This window comes from Antechinus flavipes, chromosome X (genome assembly GCF_016432865.1).
Source record: "Antechinus flavipes isolate AdamAnt ecotype Samford, QLD, Australia chromosome X, AdamAnt_v2, whole genome shotgun sequence".
NCBI lineage: Eukaryota > Metazoa > Chordata > Mammalia > Dasyuromorphia > Dasyuridae > Antechinus > Antechinus flavipes.
Window position 1 is genome coordinate 83594633 of NC_067404.1, and position 23040 is coordinate 83617672.

General features: G+C 48.0%; 1 protein-coding gene across 1 annotated transcript in view; it reads right to left on the bottom strand.

Moving 5' to 3' along the window:
• Nucleotides 1-23040, bottom strand: part of EDA (ectodysplasin A) — a 191237-nt gene that overhangs the window by 47915 nt on the left and 120282 nt on the right. Inside the window, exon 2 of the mRNA XM_051969187.1 lies at nucleotides 11207-11312. Coding sequence (XP_051825147.1) covers nucleotides 11207-11312 — 106 coding nt within the window. The remainder of the gene's footprint in view (nucleotides 1-11206; nucleotides 11313-23040) is intronic.

Consider the following 23040-nt stretch of genomic DNA (forward strand, 5'->3'; position numbering starts at 1 on the left):
TCAGAGCAACCCACTCGTACCCCCCGGCAGGGCACTTGACCACGGACCATCTCGGCACAGCAGCATGCATATGTGAGTCACTATTATAGCCAGTTGGCAAAATCTTTTCATAGACATCCACTCATTTGATCCTAACAGCTACCTTCGGAGACAAGCAGTGCCGAAGATTATTACTCCCATTATTTTCCAATTAATTTTTTTTTCAACAAATAAACATCTAACCTCTTTTGCCCACCTGGGAAAACTAAAAACAATATTGCAACAAAACACAGAATCCAGAAAAATGCGCTCTTACGTCGGACACGACCCAAAGTGCTCATGTCACTGTTGCTTTAATCTGTCACCTGTCAGGAGGTAGGGAGCATTCTAAATCTTCAGGCCTTTGGAATCATGGGAGATCACTGCATAGAGTTCTTAAGTTTTTCTCTTTTTACCAATTTATTTATTTTAAACTTAAATAGGAAATAGGAAAAGAAAAACAAAACACTGCTAGGTACACTGCCAAACATAAGAGAGGATTCAAAATATAAAGCATTCGAAATATAAATCATTTCAAGAAAGCCGATAGAATAAATACTACACATTGTGTTCAGAGCTGTCCATCTTTTCTTTGCTTCCTTGTAGGTTTTCTTTTATTCTCTGCTGGGCACTTTTGATCTATAATCATGCACATATATATGCAAGTACATTCTTACACATATCTGTAGGACCATACTATGCTTATTTCCCCTTGTCCTGTTTCAGTTTAGAGAATCAACCAAAAATCTACTTGAAACAATTAACGGCTTTAGCAAAGCTGGAGGATATAAAATAAACCCACAAAATATCAGCATTTCTATACGTTACTAACAAAGCCCAGAAGCAAGAGATAGAGAAAGCGGAGCTAATATAATAAAAATGGTAATTCTACCCAAATTAGTCTACTTCTTCAGTGCCATGCCCATCAAATTGCCCCCAAATCATTTTATAGAACTAGCAAAAAATAATAACAAAATTCATCTGGAAAAAGAAAAGGTCAAGAATATTATGAGAATTAATGAAAAAATACAAAGGACAGCAACCTAGCAGTATCAAACCTAAAATCCTATTATAAACCAGCAGTCATCAAAACCATCTGGTACTGGATAAGAAATAGAGTGGTGCATCAGTAGGATAGGTTAGATAAATATGATACAATAATCAATGATTATAGTAATCTACTGTTTGATAAATCCAAAGACTCCAGCTTCTGGGATAAGAACTCACTATTTGAGAACAATTGCTGAGAACACTGGAAAATAATATATCAGTAACTCAGCATAGACCTCCATTTCACACTTCATACCAAAATAAGAGCAAAATGGGATAAAAAACATGATTTAGGCATAAAGGATGATACTACAAAACAATTGGGAGAACGAGGGATAGTTTACCTATCAGATCTTTTGAGAAGGGAGGAATTTATGGTCAAAGAAATAGAGAAGATTATGAAAAGAAAAATGGATAACTTTGATTACATTAAAGTGTTTTTTTTTTCAGAAACAAATACAAAACAGCCAAGATTAGAATGGAGCAGAAAGCTGGAAAATTTTTTTTTGCAGCCAGTGTTTTTGATAAAGACCTCATTTCTAAAATATATAAAGAACTGAATCAAATTTATAACAATACAAGTAATTCCCCAATTGATAAATGGTCAAAGGATATGAACAATTTTCAGATGATGAAATTAAAGTCATCTTGTCAAACTGTGCATACCCTTTGATCCAGCAGTGTCTTTACTGAGTCTGTATCCCAAAGAAATCATAAAAAGGGAAAAGGACCCACGTGTGCCAAAATGTTTGTGGCAGCTCTCTTTGTAGTGGTAAGGAACTAGAAACTGAGTGGATGCCCATCAATTGGAGAATGGCTGAGTAAGTTATGGTATATGACTGTTATGGAATATTATTGTTTTATAAGAAAGGACCAGTAGCACCATTTCAGAAAGTCTCTGGAGAGACTTACAGGAACTGATGCTGAGTAAAATGAGCAGAACCAGGAGATCATTGTAGACAGCAACATCAAGATTATATGAAGATCAATTCTGATGATTGTAGCTCTTCAACAATGAGGTGATTCAGGCCAGTTCCAATGGTCTTGTGATGGAGAGAGCCATCTATACTCAGAGAGAAGACTGTGGCGACTGAGTGTGGAACAAAACAGAATATTTTCACCTTTTGTTGTTTGCTCGCTTTTTGTTTTCTTTCTCATTTTTTCCCTTTTTGATCTGATTTTTCTTGTGTAGCTTGATAATTGTGGAAATATATATAGAAGAATTGTACATGTTTAACATATTGATTACTTGCTATCTAGGGGAAAGGGTGAGGGGAAGAGAGGGAGGAAAATTTGAAAAGTGTTTTGCAAGAGTGAATGTTGAAAACTATCTTTGCATATATTTTGAAAATAAAAAGCTACTATTTAAAAAAAAATAAATTAAAACCATCTATAGCTATAGGAAAAAGGCTCTAAATCACTCTTGATGAAAGAAATGCAAATTAAAACAACTCTGAGGTACTACCTCACACCTATCAGATTGGCTAAGATGACCAGAAAATAGAATATATGTTGGAAGGGATGTAGGAAAACTGGAATGAATCACTGGTGGAGTTGTGAAATGATCCAACCATTCTAGAGAGCCATTTGGAACCATGCCAAAGGGCTATAAAATTGTGCATTCCCTTTGATCCAGAAGCCTCATTATTGGGTCTGTATCCCAAAGAGATCTTAAAACAGGGAAAAGAACCCCTTTACAAAAATATTTGTAGCAGCTCTTTTTGTGGTGGCAAAGCATTGGAAACTGAGTCAATGCTCATCAGTTGGGGAATGGCTGAAGAAGTTGTGATATATCAAAGTAATATAATATTATTGTTCTATAAAAAATGTGCAAGTTGGTTTTAGAAAGGCCTAGAAAGATTTATATAAACTGATGCTAAGTGAAAAAAGCAGAACCAGGAAAACATCGTACACAGCAATAGCAAGACTGTGTGATGATCAACTATGACAGATTCGATTCTTCTCAGCAATTCATGATCCAAGTCAATCCTGATTGGATGGAAAATACCATCCACACCCAGAGAGAGAACTATGGAGACAGAATGTCTTTTTATGTAGTCACTGCTAGTTCTTGTATGAGTCTAATTGTGGCTCTACCATATTTGAATTGCTTTTTCTTGTTGCTTATAATATTTTCTCTTGACTTGGGGGTTTGGGAATTTGGCTATGATGTAACTATAAATTTTCCTTGTAGGATCTCTTTCAGGTGGTGATTGGTGGATCTTTTCTACTTTTACTTTTCCCTCTTATTCTAAGATTTCAAGACAAATTTCTTTTATTTCTGGTATTATTGAATCAAATTTGATCATAGCTTTCAGGTAGTTTGATTATTATATTTTCTCTTCTTGATCTGTCCTCCAGATCAGTTGTTTTTCTTTTCTTTTCTATTTTTCATTCTTTATCATTTTGTTTTATTGTTGCTTGCTCTGTTAGAATTTCATAGACTTGCCCAATTCTAGTTTTTAAGGAGCCGTTTTTTCCCTTAAGATTCTAGAACTCCTTTTCCATTTGGTTGACTCTCTTTTTATAATCTCGTTTTTCTTGGATTGTTGTAATTAAAAAAAATTCCCTCAATCTTTCTCATTTGCTTTCTTTTTTGAGTTTTTTTGGGTGGGTGATGATTTGGTATTACTCTTTGAAGGTAAAGGGTTTGTTTTGTTTTGGTATGTCTGACATACTCGGCCATCTTCCTAGAATTTTCACCTCGAGTTTTTCAAACTTGTGTGCTTTTACATTTACTACTCAGGACAGTTTCTTCTTTCATTTTCCATTCATTTTTGGGCTCAGCATTCTTCTTAGATCACTGCTGGAGAAGAGGAGGAAAGAGCCATACTGAATATATGGCTTCTTCTGACAGCACAATCTTGGCTGGTCTCCTCCTCCTCATCTTTGGAAACGCTGAGGCTCCAAGACCTTCAGTGGCCTGCCCGAGGTCACAGAGGGAATAAGCAGGAGAATGAGGCTCAGCCTTTTGACTCCACATACAGTGTTCTGCTCTGCCATGCTACTTTTAGGTCAATGATTTATGAAAGCCTCCAAGAATGGGAGAGGAACAGAAGAATGCTGTGAGTCTGACTTATTCCTGGGGTTGCCCCAAGTCTAGGGGGCATTATGAACATTCATGTGCCAGCATCACAGACTTAGGGCTGGAAGGATTCTTGGAGATGATCTGGGCCAAACTCTATGTCCCCTTTACAAATAAGGAAACTCATTTGCTTGAGACCTAGAGAAGTGAACTACCCAAGATCACCCAGAGAATAAGCAAAATGTACAGTCAGGAGAGACACGTTACAAATCAAATGATATTTCAAGTCTCTTCCATCTTTTTCCATTGTGTGATCCCAACCTTATTTCCTTCTTCCAATGCCAATTTTAGGGGGTTATTAGTTGGGTAGATTAGAGGAAGGACAAAGACCCAGGATATCTGGATTTCAGAAGGTATTTGATAAGGCTTCTCTTTAGATCCTTGAGAATATGATGGAGGGATGGGGGCTGGAGAATGACTGCTAAGTGGAGATGGAGTTGGCTCAATGACTTCACTCATTAAGTTATGACGAACAGATCGATGCCGATCTGGAGAAAAGTTTCCACTAGAATACCAAAGAATTCTGCCCTTGACCTTGCTCATTTCCAGGTTTTGTTTTTTTTTTTGTCAGTGACTCAAATGAAAGCGAAGGTAGCATGCTTATCAAATCTTCACATGACACACTGCTGTTCAGATTAGCTAATAGAATGGATCACAGACTCGGGTTCAAAGAGATCTCAAGAAACGAGAACGAGAGGCTGAAGCTAAGATGATGATATTTAGTGTGGACAAAAATAAAGTCGTGCTTTTTGTTCTTCTCTGTATCCTTCCCCACCTCCACAAAAGAGAATGAAGGAGAGAAAAAAAAGCACCATACTTGATGATGTTTCTGTGACTAGAAAACAGCTTCTATAATGGAAGACCCGGGTGCCAGCAGTGTGACGCTACAGACAAAATTGTCAACCTAGTCTCTGGCCATGGGGAGGGATGCAGAATATCCACGAGCAGGCGGGAAGGCAACAGAGCCACTGCCCTATTCCCTAATTAGACCTACAGCTTAGGGAGGTCATTTACAAACTAGAAGCTAAACAACATCCAGATGAGAATACTGGGGGGGGGGGTGTCTCAAAACCAGGACCCCTGAAAATCTGTGGAAGGAACTAGGTAGCTTTAGTTTGGACATAAGAAAGGCTGAAGGGGAGGGTATGATTGCTGCCTTCAAATAACTGAAAGACTAAACTTGATCTCAGAGGTACATGTTTCAGAAAGATTGTGGTCCTCTGTTGAGGGATTATTAGAACTGTCCTAAAGCAGAAAGGACAGAGGGGTGGAGGGATATGGTGAGCTGCCTCTCACTGGAGGCCTTTCAGTAGAAAGCAGATGATCACTCACAGGAGATGGGGGAGGTGTGGCTTAGACTCTGAAGTGCCTTGAGATCAAAGATCCTCAAAGATAAAAAAGTCTGATCAATGTAGATCAACATAGAGAAAGTGGCAGCCCACAGAATTACAAGAGCTTGAGGCAGAGGGCAGGCGAGGGATTAGCTTGAGAGTTTGGAGAAACAGCTCAGATGGGTCAGGAAAAGTTTTCAGGAAAAGGTGAAATAGAGAGCAAAAACTCCTTTGGCTTAGCTGCTCCAGTCACCTCATTCCCCATAGGGAAGACAGAGAAGGATTCCTGCTCAGGAAAGCGCTCTTCTGCTGTTGCTATAGGGATCTAGAACCTCATGCAAGAAAGTCATCCAGCTGTTTCTTAACAGCATTCCACTGGATGCAAAATGCCCCCTGCTAAATGGTTCCATGCAATTCCACTGGCCTGAACCAAGTTTCAGTAATGGCGGCGGTCTCCATTCCAAAGAGAGCTTAATGAAGACAATTAATTACTCCTCTAACTCAATCAGTCATTTTTCTACAGGCCCTCAGGCTGCTCAGCCCCTGAAAATTAAGCACATTATCCTTTGGCTTCCTGTTCTGGCTACCGTGACTGCCGGCCAACTGCTTCCATTGGACAGAGGGGCCGATTCCCAAGGTCAACAGAAAAACAGGCTTGAAGAGGTTGGATGAGCCTTGCTGGTGGTTTTGGTTTTTTCTCTGAGTATCTTGGACTCCCTACCATCTTCCATAACTTGACTCTTCTGGTGCCTTTGCCTGCTGTGGGCAGAGTTCCCAAACTCTGCCAGTCCAGCCAAGCTCAGGCAGATGTCATCGTTGTCGTTCAGTCTTTCAGTTGTGTCTGGCTCTTCGTGAGCCCATGGACCTCAGCGCACCAGGCCCTTCTGGCCTCTGCTAGCTCCTGAAGTCTGTCCAAGTTCGTGTTTGTTGCTTCCACAACGCTATCTATTCATCTCATCCTCTGCCATCCCTTTTTCATTCTTTCTCAACATCAAGGGCTTTCCCCTCGAGTCCCGTCTTCTTGTTACATGGCCAAAGCTTGTTATCTGTCCTTCCAGTGAAGTCTGAATTCATTTCTCTAAATACTCACTGATTTGATGTTCTTGCTGTCCAAGGGACTCTCAAAAGTCTCCTCCAGCTTGACAATCCAGAAGCATTGATTCTGTGGCTCTCAGCTTTCTATGATCCAACTCCCACGGACATCCATCGCTACCGGAAAAATCAAAGCTTTGACTGTGCAGACCTTGTTGGCAAAGCGGCGTCTCTGCTTTTTAGACCGCTGGCCAAATTTACCAGTTTTCCTTCTAATGACCAAATGTCTCCATCTGTGGCCATCTTTGATCTCAACAATATTAAACCCGACACTACTTCCATTTCTTCTCTCTCTTTTAGCCAAGCAGTGATGGGACCAGTTGCCAAGACCTTAGGCTTTTCTTTTTGCTTGCTTTTTTCTTGCTCTTTAGCTTCAAGCCAGCCTTTATTCTCTCCTCTTTCATCCTTATCAAGAGGATTCTTAATTCTTCTTTACTTTCTGCTGTCAGAGTGAGATCATCTGCATATCTGAGACCGTTGCTATTTCTCCTGACAAGCTCCTTTTGGCTTTTGATTTGTCGGGCCTGACATTTTGCATATCGTAGAGTGGACACGAATTCAATAAATGAGGCGACAACATACAACCTGGTGGTTACTCCTTGTCCAGTCTTAAACCAATCCATTGTTTATTGTTCGATTCTAAGTGTTGCTTCTTAGCCTGTGTACAGGCTCCTTAAGGGTTAAGGAAAATGATCTGGTCCTCCCATCTCTTTGAGGACTTGCTGCATTTTGTTGAGATTCACAAAGGGTTGAAGGCAACTGGGAAATGATGAACAACAAAAATGTGCTGAAATCATCAAAGTAACTGGTCTCAGAATCACAGAATCTTGGGGAGGAAGAACTCTTCATCCCAGGCGACCCAAACTCAAAAAAAGCCTTGACAACATCCCTGACCCCAAAATGATCTTGTCTTTGCTCTTTCTTCATTTGAGGAGGAAGGATAGAAAAGAAGAAAGGATGGATGGGAGGTAGCATGGAATCAATCGACGTTTATTAAACACCTAATGTGTGCTGGGCACTGTGCTAAGTGCTGGGGATTCAAAAAGAGAAAAAACAGTCCTTGTCCTCAACGAGAAGCTTACAATCTAATGGGAGAGACCACATGCAAACAACATCTCAGCAGGAGAGGGAGAGCGTTTGGGACTCACTTTCTTTTTTGCTGAGGCAATTGGGGTTAAGTGACTTGCCCAGGTCACATGGCTAGGAAGTGGTAAGCATCTGAGGGCAGATTTGAACTCAGGTCCTCCTGACTTCAGGGCTACTTCTATCCACTGCGCCACCTAGCTGCTCCCTGACTCAAAATTTTTTTAAAATAAGAATGTTAAAATTATTTTTACATATTATTGGGAAAAATAAAATATGAAATAAGATTTAAAAACCTACCAGTGTGCTGTCTTCACCACACCCTGCTAAGGTAGGCTGGGCAAGTCCTCTGAGAGCCATTGTAATTTCCAGGCCCCTGAATCCCATTGCCTCTCAGTACCGGCTTGCAACAGGAAAGGTCATTTGGTCCAATCCCTGTGTGACTTGTCAGGGAGCGATTCATTTCTGCATTTTCAAGCATGAGGTCACCAGCTCTACAAAGCGTTCTGGGGCACTTAAAGGGTAAGACCTCATCGCAGGCCTTGGGGATCTGGTGGGCTAGCCAGGGATATGGGGCAAGTGGCCAGAGAGCCCATAATGCTAGTTCCCTCTGAACAAAGAAAGGGGAGGGGGTGGGCTTACTCAGGGAAGCTTTCTTGAAGGTCTCAAATGCCCATGGAGTGATGATCAACCAGTTGCAGACAATTTCCCGGTTCATCTTCCCAGCCCTAATCGTCTCCCCTGACTTCCAGGCCCATTAACCATTCCCAAATGGATGTCCTATAGCCATCTAGAGCCCAACAAAACGAAAAGAGAACTCATCCTCTCTCCCCCAAACCTTCCATCCTTCTTAATTACCCTCTCGGTCTGGAGGGGACCGATAGCCTTCCAGTCACTCAGGCCTGCAACCTCCCGTCTCATTCTTCCTCTCATTTATCCCACGGCTCTAATCGGTTGCCACATCTTGCTCTTCTCCTCCTCACGCAGCTGTCTGTCCAGCTCAGGGGTCCTCATCGCTTGGCATGGCTTGCAGTGGCCTCCACACGGCCACTACAGAGAGTCTCTGACCACGACACTCCCTTGCCCAAGAAGCTTCAGGTTCCAATGCAAGTTCTTTTGTCAAGTACGTAAAGGCTTTTGGTCCAGCTTTATTACACATGACTCTCCACTTTATTACACAGGACCCCCTGCTTTATTACACACGACTCCCCTTTCTGTACCTGATGGTTCGGAGAAACTGACCCTTTTACTACTCTTCCCACGCATGATTCTGTTTCCCGTCCCTGTCGCTTCGTACAAGCCACGTGACACTGCTACAACACGTGCTTTCTTTGAATTCCTCGCTCCCTTCAAAGGCCAGCTCGAGACTCCCCTCCCGGCTGAGGCTGAGCTTGCGCCCCCCTTCCATTTACCAGTTCCCTCCCAGGACATCGCTTTTTTCCCTGTACAGAGAAGTTTGTGCTCTTTCCTCCGAACCAGTTGAGCCTCCTCGAAGGCAGGGATCGTTTGGGATTTATATTCGTATCCCCAGGACCTGGTACACACAAGGTGCTTAATAAATGCCTGTTGATGTAAGCTCCCTCAGCCACCTCTGAGTTGGAGTCTGAGCAATCCAGGCCCTTTTGCATTTTACTTTAACGAGAGGGTTAATGATGCTGCTTTAATGATCAGAGATTCTAAAACTGATGTCAACAGATGTCTCTCTTGGGGTGAACATGTTCAAGCCACTTTTAGAAATACACCAGCTGCTTCCAGGAGACAGGCGGGTGCTCCAAGAGGTGAAGAAGCAAGGGCGGAAGCTGGGCCCAATGAAAGGGATGATCAAGAGCAGTGGGAGAGCCAAGAACCGGGGAAGACGGCTCCACTCCGTGCCTCCTGTAGCTCTCTCCACTTTGAACCTGGGGAGAGTAGGTTGGGATTTTTCCTGGAGTCTCTTTCATGTTCCTATCTGTTAAAAGTAAAGGGATTGGGGCAGCTAGGGGGCGCAGTAGATGGAGCACCAGCCCTGAAGTTAGGAGAACCCAGTTCAAATCTGGTCTCAGACACTTAACACTTCCTAAGTGTGTGGCCCTGGGCAAGTTACTTAACAGCAAAAAAAAAAAAAAAAAAAAAAAAAAAAAAAAAAAGTGTAAAGGGATTATTCTTCCAGGTGGTCAATTAAGATTCACAGCTCGGGACTGGGGAATCATCTCAAAGGGCTCAGCCAGCGAGATGGCTTCTTCTCTCTGGGAACAGTTTTACCTTCACCTACCTTAGTTGGATCTACTCATCTCACTCTATAAACTGTGGCCTTCCCAGCATGCTCTGCTCACCCCCAACATCTACCCCAACTCGTGAGCTATGCTCCAAAATCAAGTGAGAGGCCGGATGGAAAGCATTCGGCTGACACAAGGCCCACGATCATCATGGATTATGAACCCTCATCAGATGCTGGGGTGGGAGGGTAGAAAACAGCTCTACTGACACTTGCGGTCAAAGAATGCCATCATCCAAAGGGACTTTTGAAGGCACAGATTCCAACCCACCCTTTTGACAGATGAGGAAACTGAGGGACTGAGAGAAATGATGATGATAAGATAGTGACCAAATCTTGTACCTTCCCCCACTCAAGGCACTCATCATTTGGGGGCTGGACACTCCTCCCGTTGACTGTTCTCCAGATAATCCTCCCCCCTCAACTCCGCCAGGCCCTCGTTCTAAGCACCTCTGGAGTCTGGCTCAGTTCTGTGCCTCTCCTGTGTAGCTGCTGCCTCCAAGAAGGCTCCCCTTCACCTCAGGCTCCTTGCTCCCTCATTTCAAATGGCAGCTGAAAAGAGGCTCGGTTTTTCACTTAAGACAGTCCTGCTGCATTGGAGGGTCCCGGGCACACACGAATGGCCGACATCCCTCTGAGACAACCCCTGGAATCCCGAGGGCTTCAGGGCAAACTCTGGGCGGGGCCTTTCTGCTGAGGGACACCCTAATCGGGAGGGCCACCTGGCACTGAGGGGTGATGACCAAAGTAGTTGGAACTAAGAGCTAAGGATGGGAGGCTCCCGTCTCCCTCAGTGCCATCAAGGAGTCGGACACGGCATCCCATCGGCGCGGGATTCCAAACGTGTGCTCGGGAGACAGATGCGGCCCACTGACCACTTAATTTGCCAGCACCAAGGACGCAGTGGGGCCAAACGGCCCGCCCACGCTGGCCAACCCATGACCGCCTCCAGGTATCACGGAGCAGTCTGGGATCAATGAGTAATTATTGGACAAGAGATATGATTAATTGTGTGACAAAATTCCCATCCTCCACTCATTTATAGACCTCAGCCCAAGTGACTCACGATGGAAAGCTTGGTCTCCTGTGTCCCAAGTGGCCTTGGGTGAGGGCCCCCAAACAAGTAGTAGCCATGGATGCACCCCTGGCCCCCAGTTGCTAGGGAGAAGGCCGTCCTCGGCCCAGGAGGCTGGACACGAGATCCTGAGAAGGGAACTTGGGCCAAGCCAAGTGGATGTGACCAATCCCTCCAGGGCACCCTGGGGTGGGGAGCGGGGGGATGGGGACTCTTACCGTCTGCTCCTTCACTGCTTTTGCTCCTCTTGCTGCGCTGAGCATGTCTGCTTTCTTCTGCATTGGGGAGCTTTTCTTCAGGAAAGAAGAAATTCAGCAGGGCCAACTGCAAAGGGACAGAGGATACAAGAGTGAGCTTGCAATGACGCCGGGCCAGATGCAGTCACAGGGTGAGGAACGCAGCATTCCCCCCTCCCTCCTGCCCCATGCTAGAGAGAAAGAGATGGTGAGCAAACTCAACTCAGATTTCCCCTCAGCATCAAGGCCGGAAACCGCAGAGCCAGAAGACGCATCCCTGACCTCGGCCACCTGGCCAGCCCTCCCTGCCATTTTCTAGGCCTGCTGTCCCCAATGGAAGCTCTGCTCGTGCCTCCGCAATTACTCACTGGACTCTGCCGGTCTTGCCTCACTGCAATGCTTCTGTTCCCTGTTCCCTGCTCCCCAGAGAACATATGTGCCTCACCCAACGCCGGCCCAGTTTCGTGGCTCAAAACCTCTCAGGGCTCCTCAGTGAACAGATTACTAGTGAGTCCTGGTAAACTCCTGGAGGGCAGACACCGCTCCTGCCTCGGCATCCACAGAGCCTGGCACATGGCCCTGTGTTCAGGATTCATCTGATCGGTTTGGGACGGGCTGTACTTGAAGTCCAAATTCCTCTTGATATTTAAAGATCCCCTTTAACCTAAACACTGAACAAAGCCTCTGCCTCCAGGGGGCCTGCTCTCCACTCCCCGAGCCCTTTTCATCTCCTTCTGAGCAGCCTGATGCCTCCCTACTGCCTCCCCTGGCCTCCCATGTGCCCCGTCCTCTGGGCACTGAGCATGTATCCTTTGCCTTGTGACTTGGGCCAAGAGCAAGGTTTCCTGTGTGCACCCATGTTTGCATGTGCACGTCTCATCTCCTGGCTCCCTGAGGGCCGGGTCTGGACCGTGGTCGATCCCCATCCGTAGCTTCCTCCCGGTGGTACCCCCAAACCATGCGTGACTCCCGGGTGCCCCTGTGCTCCTTAGAGCTCTGCTCTCTCGACACTGCTGGCTGGCTGAGACAGGCCATTTGCATTCTCAGGTCAGTTCAGAACAGCCAATGGCTCCAAATGGGGAAAGAACGTGAGGAAGCTGGGGAACAATCAACAAGGCCCTTGGGGAGCCCTTGGTCTCTGGACCAGAGAGGGTTCTTCAACCCAGATGTAGGAGCCACTCTGGATACCAAATGCATTCCCATGAAATGGGACAGATCCAGCTGAGGTGACAGGAAAGCCAGAAATGGAGGCCAGACACCCGGGCTGGCCCAAGCTGCTGTCCTGGGGCTGCACCTTATGGAACAATACGGTTTCCATTGTCACAGTGGGTGGATTATTAGCCACATGTTCCAGGGAAGGAAACTGAGGCTCGGAGTGGCTGAGCAGATGGCCCCAATGTCCCCCAGAAGCAGGCAATGAACATTTGTTACATAAACATGACATGGCAGACATTCCTACTCTGGAATTATAAATAGGACTCTTGGTGTGGAGCTCCAGGGGCCAGAGAGGGGAAGGGACTGGCTCAGGAGGACTTGGGCCTCCACACTCCGAGTCAAGGATCTTATATAATAGCAGGCAGGCCAAACTTCGCAAAGGGCGAGAGTCCCGTGGTGTCCCAAGGGTGGGCCAGAGGTTGGAGCCTGGATTTCTACCCATCTTTTAGGCCCGTGGGGGTCAGGATGGAAGGGATTGGAGGAGGAGGACAGATGGGGGGGAATTGGCCTTCAGGTTAAGGAATCTGCTCCCCTGAGAGCACAGCTCCCCTCCCCCTCCAAACACAAGGGCTCACTGGGATCATTCATCCTCTATACTCTCCAAGGCCAGGACCGCCCATGTGGGAGGGTACTTTGGGTAGGCCTTCTGGATTCCCTCCAAAAGCAGGGGGAAGGAGCAAAAGGCTAGCTTGACCTCCTGCAGGAAGTGGCCCCTCTGGCAGGACTCACAGCTGCCTCTCCCATCAGAGCCAGCAGGAGGGAAAGCCATCAGTGCTGAGAGGGCCAGCTGCCCCCTGCCCGCCGCCCTGCATCCAACTGGGCCTCCAGGGGCGGGTTAGAGGCTGGGAACCAAGCGGGAGGCCTAATTCCCAGGCTGGGAAGGAAGGAGGCAGCCGAAACGCCGGCCAATGCCGAGGATCCGGCTTGGGGGGGAACAATCAAATTGTTCAGAATCTGTTCACTGCCTGTGCCCTCGTTTCCGAGGGTGAAATGGCAGGGCAGACATGGCCTGTTGTGCTCTTGCCAGAAAGGAGAGGCCTCGAGCTTCTCAGGTGCCAAGACCTCCAAGAACCCAGGAGGCCGGCTCACAGGTGAGGAAACTGAGGCTACGTTCCTGAAAGAAGGATGGGGCCACAGCCAGAGAATGAGGTGGGGAAGCGGGTCGCTCAGGGCTCTCCGAATCACTGCCCGGTCCCGCTCCTGCCTGCAGTTGCTAAGCCCAGCCTGTCACCTGGCCATAGTGCTATACAGTGGTAGACCAGGGATGTGACAGACAGATGGAGGTCAAAGCCACGAAATGCCCTGGAATGGGTGTCATGGAGGAAGCTTCAGCCTGCTGGGAGTGAAGGGCACCCCTTCAGGCTGGGGAGATGAGCCCCCATCGGCGCTGCTCTGTCAGCCTGAGTGTGGCACGTCCATCTGTGTGCACACCCCCCACCCATGTGCATACCCCCTACATATGCACACATATGTACACGTGCAGTTACACAACATGCCCCTGTGCACACACAGGAGCACAACACACATGTCCAATTCACGTGCACATGTGCACACCCACATACAGATGCACCTACACAATGCACATACGCAATCTACATATAACACACCCCTATGTGCACACAGACACACACCTTGCCCCTCACCAGCTCTTCCTTCACCACCAGTCAGCAGCTCGGAATGTTTCTGATGCCCATTTTACCCAAGAGACACCATGAAGATTAGAACAGCTTTGACATTTGGAAAACCTGGAGCCAAATCTCCTCTGGGTGACCCAGTCCTCAGTTTCCCTCTGTGTTGGGGCCTGGAACAGATGGCCCCTCGGGTCCCTTCCTGTCCTGAATGCCACAGTGGAACCGCTTTCTCTGGAGCCATCGTTCCTTACACAAGTGGCATGGTGAGGGTCTCCGGCAGGCTCAGAAAGGCTCACTCCTCAGCTCTTTGGAGAACAAAGGCCCAGAAGACCACATTTTCCAAGGCCTTGTCTCTCCTCCCCTCTCCTGATATCCTTGTCTAACTAGCCCTCTGCTTCCCTAAGGTGCATACTAAAGCAGGGAGCAGCTGGTGGGCGCCAAGAAGGGATGCGAGGCCATACCCCTGCCCGAAGGAACACCCCAAGATCCCATGGCTAATTCTACCACGTCAGTCTGCTGGCGCACCCGGCAGGGAGCACATGCAGAGCTTGAAGGTGGGGAGGGGCCCTGCCCTCCACGAGCGTTTAGTTGGCAGGAGGATGCGGCAATCACGAATGGCACAAGTAATGGGAAGATGGTCTAACGAGAGGGCTAATGGGCAGGATGCCAACCCTGGGAGGGGGGGTGACCTGCCCGAGTTTGCACCAGGAGGAGACATTGGAGCTGGTCCTTGGCATTTCCCGTCCAAGGTCCCACAGCTGGTGAGGTTCAGGACCAGGGCTCCTTCTCAAAACAGTGCTGATGCCCGGAGCCCCGAAGGACCCACAAACCTTGACATCTTAACAATCACAAGCTACTTTCCTGAGTTAGCCTGAGGCTACAAAGCAAGACAGTCCAGTTTGCAGAAGCATGGCACAAGGAAGGCAGTTGACACCCAGGGAAGGCAGCCATTGGGAAGGGGAAGATGGCTGAAGCTCATGATCCCTCACTGTCACATTCAGGAGCAGGGGCACAGAGGCTGGGACACATGCAACCACTCCCTTGGCTTAGGGCTCCTGGCTGCTGACCCTTGCTAGAGAGGGTGAGGCTGAAAACAGCCGAAATTACCTCAACTGTGGCGCTGGCTGCAGCAGAAGTTTCCAGAACTGGGAGTCAAGAGCCCTGGATTCAGGATCCAGTTATACACCCAATTTCCTATGTAAGCACGGGCTCCTGAGCCTCCCCTTCCCCCGTAAAATAAAAGGATTACTCTAGGGGAGTCCCAAGGGCCTCTGGGTGGCAGGCTGGCCTAAGCTTAGTGGGGGCAACAGCCCAAACTCGGCCCAGGTATAGTAGGACTGGCCTTGGGGACTGCTGCAGGATCCAGGGGAAGTGCTGAGCTGAGACCGTGGGAAGTCGATGGTGAATAAAGGAGCACGCCATGGCCAAGAGACTCAAGGTCGCGCTCCCCGCTATTTCTTTCAAGCACATCCTCTTATCCAAGGTCTCATTGTCCCAATGTGCTAGAATAGAAGGCAGCACAGACCTCATGCCTCTATTCTGCAGGGATAGCGATAGATGAAAGAAGGCCCACGGAGGAGCCTGCGGGGGAGTGTGCAACTGTGCATGTGAACTCACAGCACAATGCTTGGGTCGCCGGCCTTCTCTGTCTACCCCTGAGAAGCACTGTCTGCAACCAGGACTGAGAATTCCTCGCTTCCAAGGTTGGGGATTCTTCTGACTCATCTCAGTCCGGGGCAGAAATTGAAGAGTAAGCAGGCAGTGAGGATGAAGGCCGCCGTCCAAAGCCGACCGGCCCACTGTGTGATGGGTGTTTGGAAAGGCCAGGGGAAACGGAAGCTTTCCTGGGACAGAAGGGTCTCCTGGGACAGTTTGGCATGAGGGGGGAGCCAAGCTCAGGAAGACAAGGGACCATTTGCATGAAGAGGTCCCCTGCCAGCAGACCGGAGTCCCGGTCTAGGGAGGCAGCAGATGTGGGATCTAGTTGCCCTGGTATTAGCCTTCTAAGGAAAAGGAGAGGATGAAGTCAGCATGGATAGCCATAGAACTGGGAAGGAAAACTGCTTCTGAGTCACTCATGCCTCCAATTAGATGGCCTCCAGTAGTTGGGAGCCTCAACAGCTATCACCTGTGCTAACTCCTTTGGTCTGGGACAGAGGGAGAAGGAGAGAGAGGAAGAGAGAAGAGAGAGGGAAAGAGGAAAGGGAGAGGGAGGAAGAGAGAATTGGGTGTGAAGGCTCCATAATCATGACATGACATGACAAAGTTTTTTCTTTTTTTTTTTCCTTTCTCTTTCCTTTGCTTCTCCCGGAAGCCTCTTGGAGGAAAAGTCAAATGGCCATCACCAAGGCTGGCGGTGAAGGTGGCCCATTTGTTCAGCCCACAGCAATCTTTGTGCTATTGAATTTAGAAGGGGAGTCCCGGCCGCAACACGGAGCTCTTTGATTTCCTAAGAACAGGAAAGACTTCAGAGCACCCAGGAAGTTCCGCCCTGGCCTTTGCCAGAAGGCAGTGGCTGGGATCTCCTTGGATGAGTTTTAGCCCTGAGACGGGGAATCAGAGGTGATCCAGACAGGGACACAGTTCACATGCATACCACATGGTCTCAGCCACCCCAGCAACAAGATGGCATCTGACTTGGGCTGTCAAACATATAGGGCTGTCTGGCCTCAGCTCGGAACCCCTCTCTGCAGGACCAACGTGAAGCTGATCCTCAGATACAGGGGGCAAGCATGCCAGGCTTTTCTCGGGTGGGCCTGGAGTTGACTTTTATCATAAAGGCCCTGTGGAATGAGGGTGATGAGGCCATCCTTGTTCTGGGCCATGCGCGCCGCTTAGCTTCAGGCCTGAAATTCACTTGAGTATTTTACTACCTCTGCTGTCAGAGCCACCCAATGCCTCAGTCGGTGGTCTTTGTCTGAAAGGGACCACAGGACAACTGCCAAAGCTCGAGCAGAAATCCTACCAGGTCCTCCAGCAAGGGGACCGCCTCTAGGGACCCAGGCCCTGTAGTCACAGGATTCTCACTTGGTGGACAAAAAACATAGAAGATTTTGAGCATATTACGAACAAAGAAACTGAAGCTCAGAGAAGGATTTCTGTCCAGAGAAAGGGAACCCTATGGTTAATAAAAGCCAGAGTTAACGCCGAGCATCTGTGAGCACAACCCCTGTGCCTAGCCACGTGCCTGCTTCTTAGATTGGCGCACTTGGAAGAACACGGGCTCCCTTTGTTCATCGTTATTTAGAACTACAGCAGGCCTGAGATCCATGGGCACTGCTGTGGTAGAGCTGATGAGTGAGCCTCATTTCCTGGGACCAACCATGAAGAGGAACCCAGCGGGTGCTAAGGAGGTGGACCCAAGAAAGCATCTGTTTCCTTGCAGCCTCTCTGTACAAACGTGTCCAGCTGCTTTGGACGATATTCAGTAAAGGCTACAAGTAGCTCAAGGTGGGTCTCTGTTCCGTGGGATCCCAAACCCACCATGCTTGCCCAGGACACATGGGCAGCAAATAACAAGAGATATGGGGCAAACTGGGGTCCTCTGCTGCCCGCCCTAATGCTCTCTCCGCTCTGCCAAACATCCCAGGGTCAAAGCCACCGCTTCAGGCCAATTCGAGCTAAGAAACAAGCCGTTTGGAGCACTATCTCCAGGGGGAACAATGGCTGAGAAGCCAATCGCTGTTAGTGGAGTCAGTGGGCTGCTCTTGGAGGCTTACTACCTATCCATGCATGCGGTCAGGTTCTAGCTGTAATCATTTCAGCACCATCTGCAAGAGCAGCCTGGGTGTTTGGAAGTACACACCTCAGCTGGAAGCAGGGAGTAGAGAAAGAGAGGGAAAAGAAAAGGAGCTGCCCCACTATAACACCCAGGAAGTCACGGTGAGGGGACAGGAGCACAGTAGGCCGGGGGGCTACGTGGCTGGTGGTTTGATTATAGTCAAACAAGATGGCAATAGCTGAGCTGAAAGAAGCTGGAGACTGAGTGACTGCCCATCAGTTGGGGAATGGCGGAATAAGTGAGGGTAGATGAATGTGATGGAATATTATTGTTCTATAAGAAATGGCCAGCAGAAGGATTTCATTTTTTTCTTTTCTTTTCTTTTCTTTCTTTCTTTTTTTTTTAAATAACTTTTTATTGACAGAACCCATATCAGGGTAATTTTTTACAGCATTATCCCTTGTACTCACTTCTGTTCCGATTTTTCCCCTCCCTCCTTCCACCCCCTCCCCCAGATGGCAAGCAGTCCTTTACATGTTATATAGGTTACAGTATATCCTAGATACATTATATGTGTGCAGAACCCAACAGTTCTCTTGTCAGCAGGAGGATTTCAGAGATGCCTGGAGAGACTCACATGAACTGATGCTGAGGGTAGTGAGAGGAACCAAGAGATCATTGTACATGGCAACAAGAAGATTATACGATGATCAATTCTGATGGACGGGGCCCTCTCCAACAATGAGGTGACTCAGACCAGTTCCAGTGATCTTATGACGAAGTGAGCCACTGCACCCAGAGAGAGAATTGTGGGAACTGAGTGTGGTCCACAACATAACATTCTCACTCTTTCTATTGTCCGTTTGCATTTTGTTTTCTTTCTCATTTTTTCCTCTTTTGATCTGATTTTTCTTGTGCAGCAAGATAATCATGTAAATATGTCTGCAGATATTGGATTTAACATTTATTTCTACCATGTGTAACACATCGGATTATTTGCCATCTAGGGGAGGGGATAGAGGAAGGGGGAATTGGAATACAAGGTTTTGCAAGGGTTAATGATGAAAAATTATCCATGCACAGGTGTTGAAAATAAAAAGCTTTAATTAAAAAAATCAGTCAAGCCGAGCCAAGCCAACCTCCCTGACTCCCACAGCAGTCTCCACTCCAGCCTCCTCTTCTAGGAGATGTGCTTTGCCAAGCCCCCATCATGGCCTTGCTGCCCCTCTCATATCTCCTGGATTCCAGTTTGGTTCTTCTGATGAGGGACCCTCTGACCAAACTGGAAGCACGTCTCCTACAACTTGGCAATGCAATTGGCAGGGACCCGATGCACTTTCAGCCCAAGGGCTGGGCTGAGAACAGTCCCAGAGTTCAGGGCCCTACACAGGGACCCAAGGGGTTCCAGAGCTAGGCAGCTCTGTATAATAAACATGGTCAAAAGCCAAGCAAGCCAGGCAGGACATTGGCACAGGGTACAGGGGGCGCCATATGCTCTAGATCAGGCTCTTCCAAGACTACTCTGCCAGGACCACTGCCTAGGCAGACTTGAAACTGCTTGATTTCTGCTGTGGAGATAGTGTGTGTGTGTGTGTGTGTGTGTGTGTGTGTGTGAGAACCCACGTGCATTTGTATACCCATGTGGGTAGGACCTGGAACAATTAGAATATGTGCCCCCCATCCTGATTTCCAACACTGAAAACATGTATCCAAGGGGCAAATATGAAGTGATGTAAAAAAAGGGCACCATTCGCCATGAGGGCTAGGTGTGGGGGAGGGAGGGCAGCACCGTTGCCAGGCAGCCAGCCCAGGTTGCCTTGGAGACAAGGAGACGGTAACATAGGATCATGATTTGATTGTATACAAGTACCTCTGGTGGGTTTTGGGGGGAAGAGGGAGGGCTGAGTGTGCCATATGGGGGGGAAATCACGTCTCGCTCTTCTGCCTGGTTCCTGCTTGCCTGACTCAATGAGTCAACATTTAATGGTGGATGCAAAGATGGAGACCGTGTGAAGCTGACAAGCTAGGGAGGTGAGAAGGCAAAGTACACAACTCCCTCTTCGTCAAGGCAGAATAGGATCAGTCAGAAGGGAAGGCCTATGAAAGATGCAATGAGAAAGCTGAGAAGCGTGGGCCGGGGCAGAGACAGCTTCATGAACCAAACTCGGGCCTTGAAAGACAGGGTTTTAACAGACCAAGGTGGGAGGCATGAGAGACAGCCTCTCATTAGTAAAGACATGGAGAGTGGTTGGCAGGACAGAAACTGGGGACTGACAATGATCCAGTTGGGCAAAGATGCAGGATACTACAAGAGGAGGCTGGAGGTGAGACCAGTGTGGGAGGCCCTACAGGGGGAGGAATGGCAGGATTTGAAGGCTAACTGCATACTGGGGTTGAGGGAGAAGAATGAGGCAAAGAATGAGGCAAAAAATGAGACAAAAAAATGAGGCGAAAAATGAGGCAAAAAATGAGGCGAAAAATGAGGCAAAGAATGAGGCAAAGAAGGCCATAAGGGACTGAGAGAAGGAACACCATGGCAAGACCACTCTGGTTGAAAAAGGGAAAATATGAGACTAGATGGGGCTCTGGGGGAAAGTAGATGCAGGCTTCAAACATTGAGTGTTGTAAGCAGGGCACGGGAGATCTGGAAACAGCCCCCATCCTCAGGGAGCTGATATTCTACTAGGAGAACAGAGAAGTACACCCTATCAGCAGAATGCACTTGGGGTAGGGCCGAGGGGTCAGGAGGTAGCTGCTGATTAGAAGGAAATGAAAGCTCCTAAGAAGCAGACATGGGACTCAGCCAGGGCAGAGTCACTAGAGGGGAGTAGCAAAGGCCATGAATAGAGGCAACTCTTGGTAGCACTTTGGCAGTGAAGTGGAAAAGAGATATGGGGCTTGAGGGCTGCTGGTTTTTTGAGGCAGGTAAGATCTGAACAAGACAGATGAGGAAACTGAGGTTCCGAGAGGGGAGCTAAGGAGAGGACTGGCCGGACCCCCGAAGCCTTCAGGACACGGGTGAGCTGTCAGCCTGAAGCCCACTGAGTATCGTGTTCACTTCTGGGTGGCGCCACTCAGGAGGAATGCTAACACATTGTAGTGTGTGGGAGGGCAACCAGGAAGGGGAAGGGAGTGCATGTCATAGAAGGGTCAGGTGTGACAGCCAGGATGCTTAGTGTGGAGAAGAGAGTCCTTGGGGAGGATGGAGAGCCACAAGTTTGGCTCTGAAGGGCTGTCATTCATGTTCTTTGGGGCCCCAGAGAGCAAAACCAAGAACGGGGTGGAAGTTGTGAAGAGATCAACTGAGGCTTGAGGTCCAAGAAAACCCCCTAACAACAAGAGCCGTCCCCGAGTGGGTGGGGCTGCCCACTGGGCAGATGGATGTGGTATTTTAGGGTCTCTATGACATGGATAAGTAGAAGTAGATGCAAGCTAATTGGAGATCTCTGATGGGTGATGGGCTACGGAAAGGTACACTGGGAAAGCTTCACACAGGAAGCAGCACCTGAGCTGAGCTTAAAGGCAGCTAAGGTTCCCACTGGGTAGCAGTGAGTTCTTTCACTTCCCACACTCCTAACCACAACTGCCACTCCTGACTACGCTCCAGTTGGGGGAAATCCATCCTACCCATAGATATGTCCTCATATAGCTTGGTCTCACCGGTCGTCAGCCTCCTCACATCTATGGACCTCATTGTCACTCCATCTCAGCCACTAAAAGGGATGGTGGTCCATCACCCAGAAATGTGCCCCCTCCACGATTCAGAACTCTGAAATGACCTTCTCTAATCATGCAACCTCATCTGTCTCCCTCCTAGGAAGTCTTCTCATCCTAATTCCAGTTCTAGCCCTGCTTCACCTCCAGCCACCCTGATCTCCAGATCCTCGTCCTCCCAGGATACAGTCCCACTTTTGTCTCTTCTCAGTCTTGACCAGACAATTGGTTCTTCAAATCTCCTACTCTCATTAATTCACAAAATGACAGTCTTCAAGCCTAGCTCACTCCCCTGCTCCCCATCTGCCTTCTCCACCCATAGTCCAGAAAGGAATTGTAGTGAGGTTCTAGGCCCAACTAGGTCCACTCCAAATTCATGCGGACTGATTCCAACAGGACCCCTGCTGCTAGAGGGTAATCCTTTTATTCTTCCCTAATTGATTCCCTATGGCACTCCCTGGGGCAGCTGATTGAAACCTAGTGCCCCCTCACCTCCTAGTTTAATCAGAAAATTGAGGGCCGGTCATTGAGTCCCCTCTTCTTCCTACATCAGTACTGGAAAATATCTGTCACTCCCTCCCCTCTTCCCCTTCATATTTTGTCCCAGTTTCTGAAGAAGGGGTAGGTCCTTCTCCTGGATGACCCTCCCCCCAATTTGTATCTTTAATCCCAGCATTCCCTGTCTCCTCCGGCATCATTCTCTCTTCAGTAACTTCCTATTGGCTCCTTCCCTGTTGCCAAATACCCAGTCCCTGCCCCTCTCTGAAGAAATCTTCACATGTTACTACCAACCTCTCAAGCCAAACTCCCGGCCCATCCCCTCTTCCCCTTCCCTCCCCCAAAGCAGACCTGGCTATAATCTCAGCCTTGGACTTAGTTTGTTCCTTTCCTTAGCTTCCCAGCTGCAGGCAAGCTGCCTTGTAACCTAGCCATTCGACTGAAATGGGGCCCTCCCAGGTTACCTTCTCAGCTGCTAAGTCCTTTCCTGGCCCTCATCTTCCTTGACTCCCCCAAATAAGAGCTAATCTAATAGCCTGCATTTTCATGGGTGCTTTAAGATGTGCAAAGCACTACTTGATCCCCCAAATCCAGGGAAATGAGTACTATTGTCACCCTTTTACAGATGAGAAAACTGAGGCAGACAGAAGTTGTGCCTCTAGAACTCCCCCACCTCCTGCACCTCTTCTTCCATTGAGTTCTACCAGCCCACTCTCTCCTGGCCCTCCGAGATCCTTTTAGATCTGCTCTAAGTACAGCTGGTCTCCAGAGCTCCGTCTTTGTCCTTCTCCCCGACCTCATTTGTTCCCAAGAGTTCAATATGCATATCTATATGCATGGCTCCAGGCTGTGCCCTAATCTCTCCTCAGAACTCCAGTGCCCCATTGCTGACTGCTCAATGGTATCTCCTCCTGGATGTCCCATAGGTGCCTCCAACTCAACAGATCCAAAGTTGAATTCATTTTCTTTTCCACTAAGTTTTCCTTCTTTATTTAAATTTCCTTATTTCTTTTTCTTTAATTTTCATACAATATAAT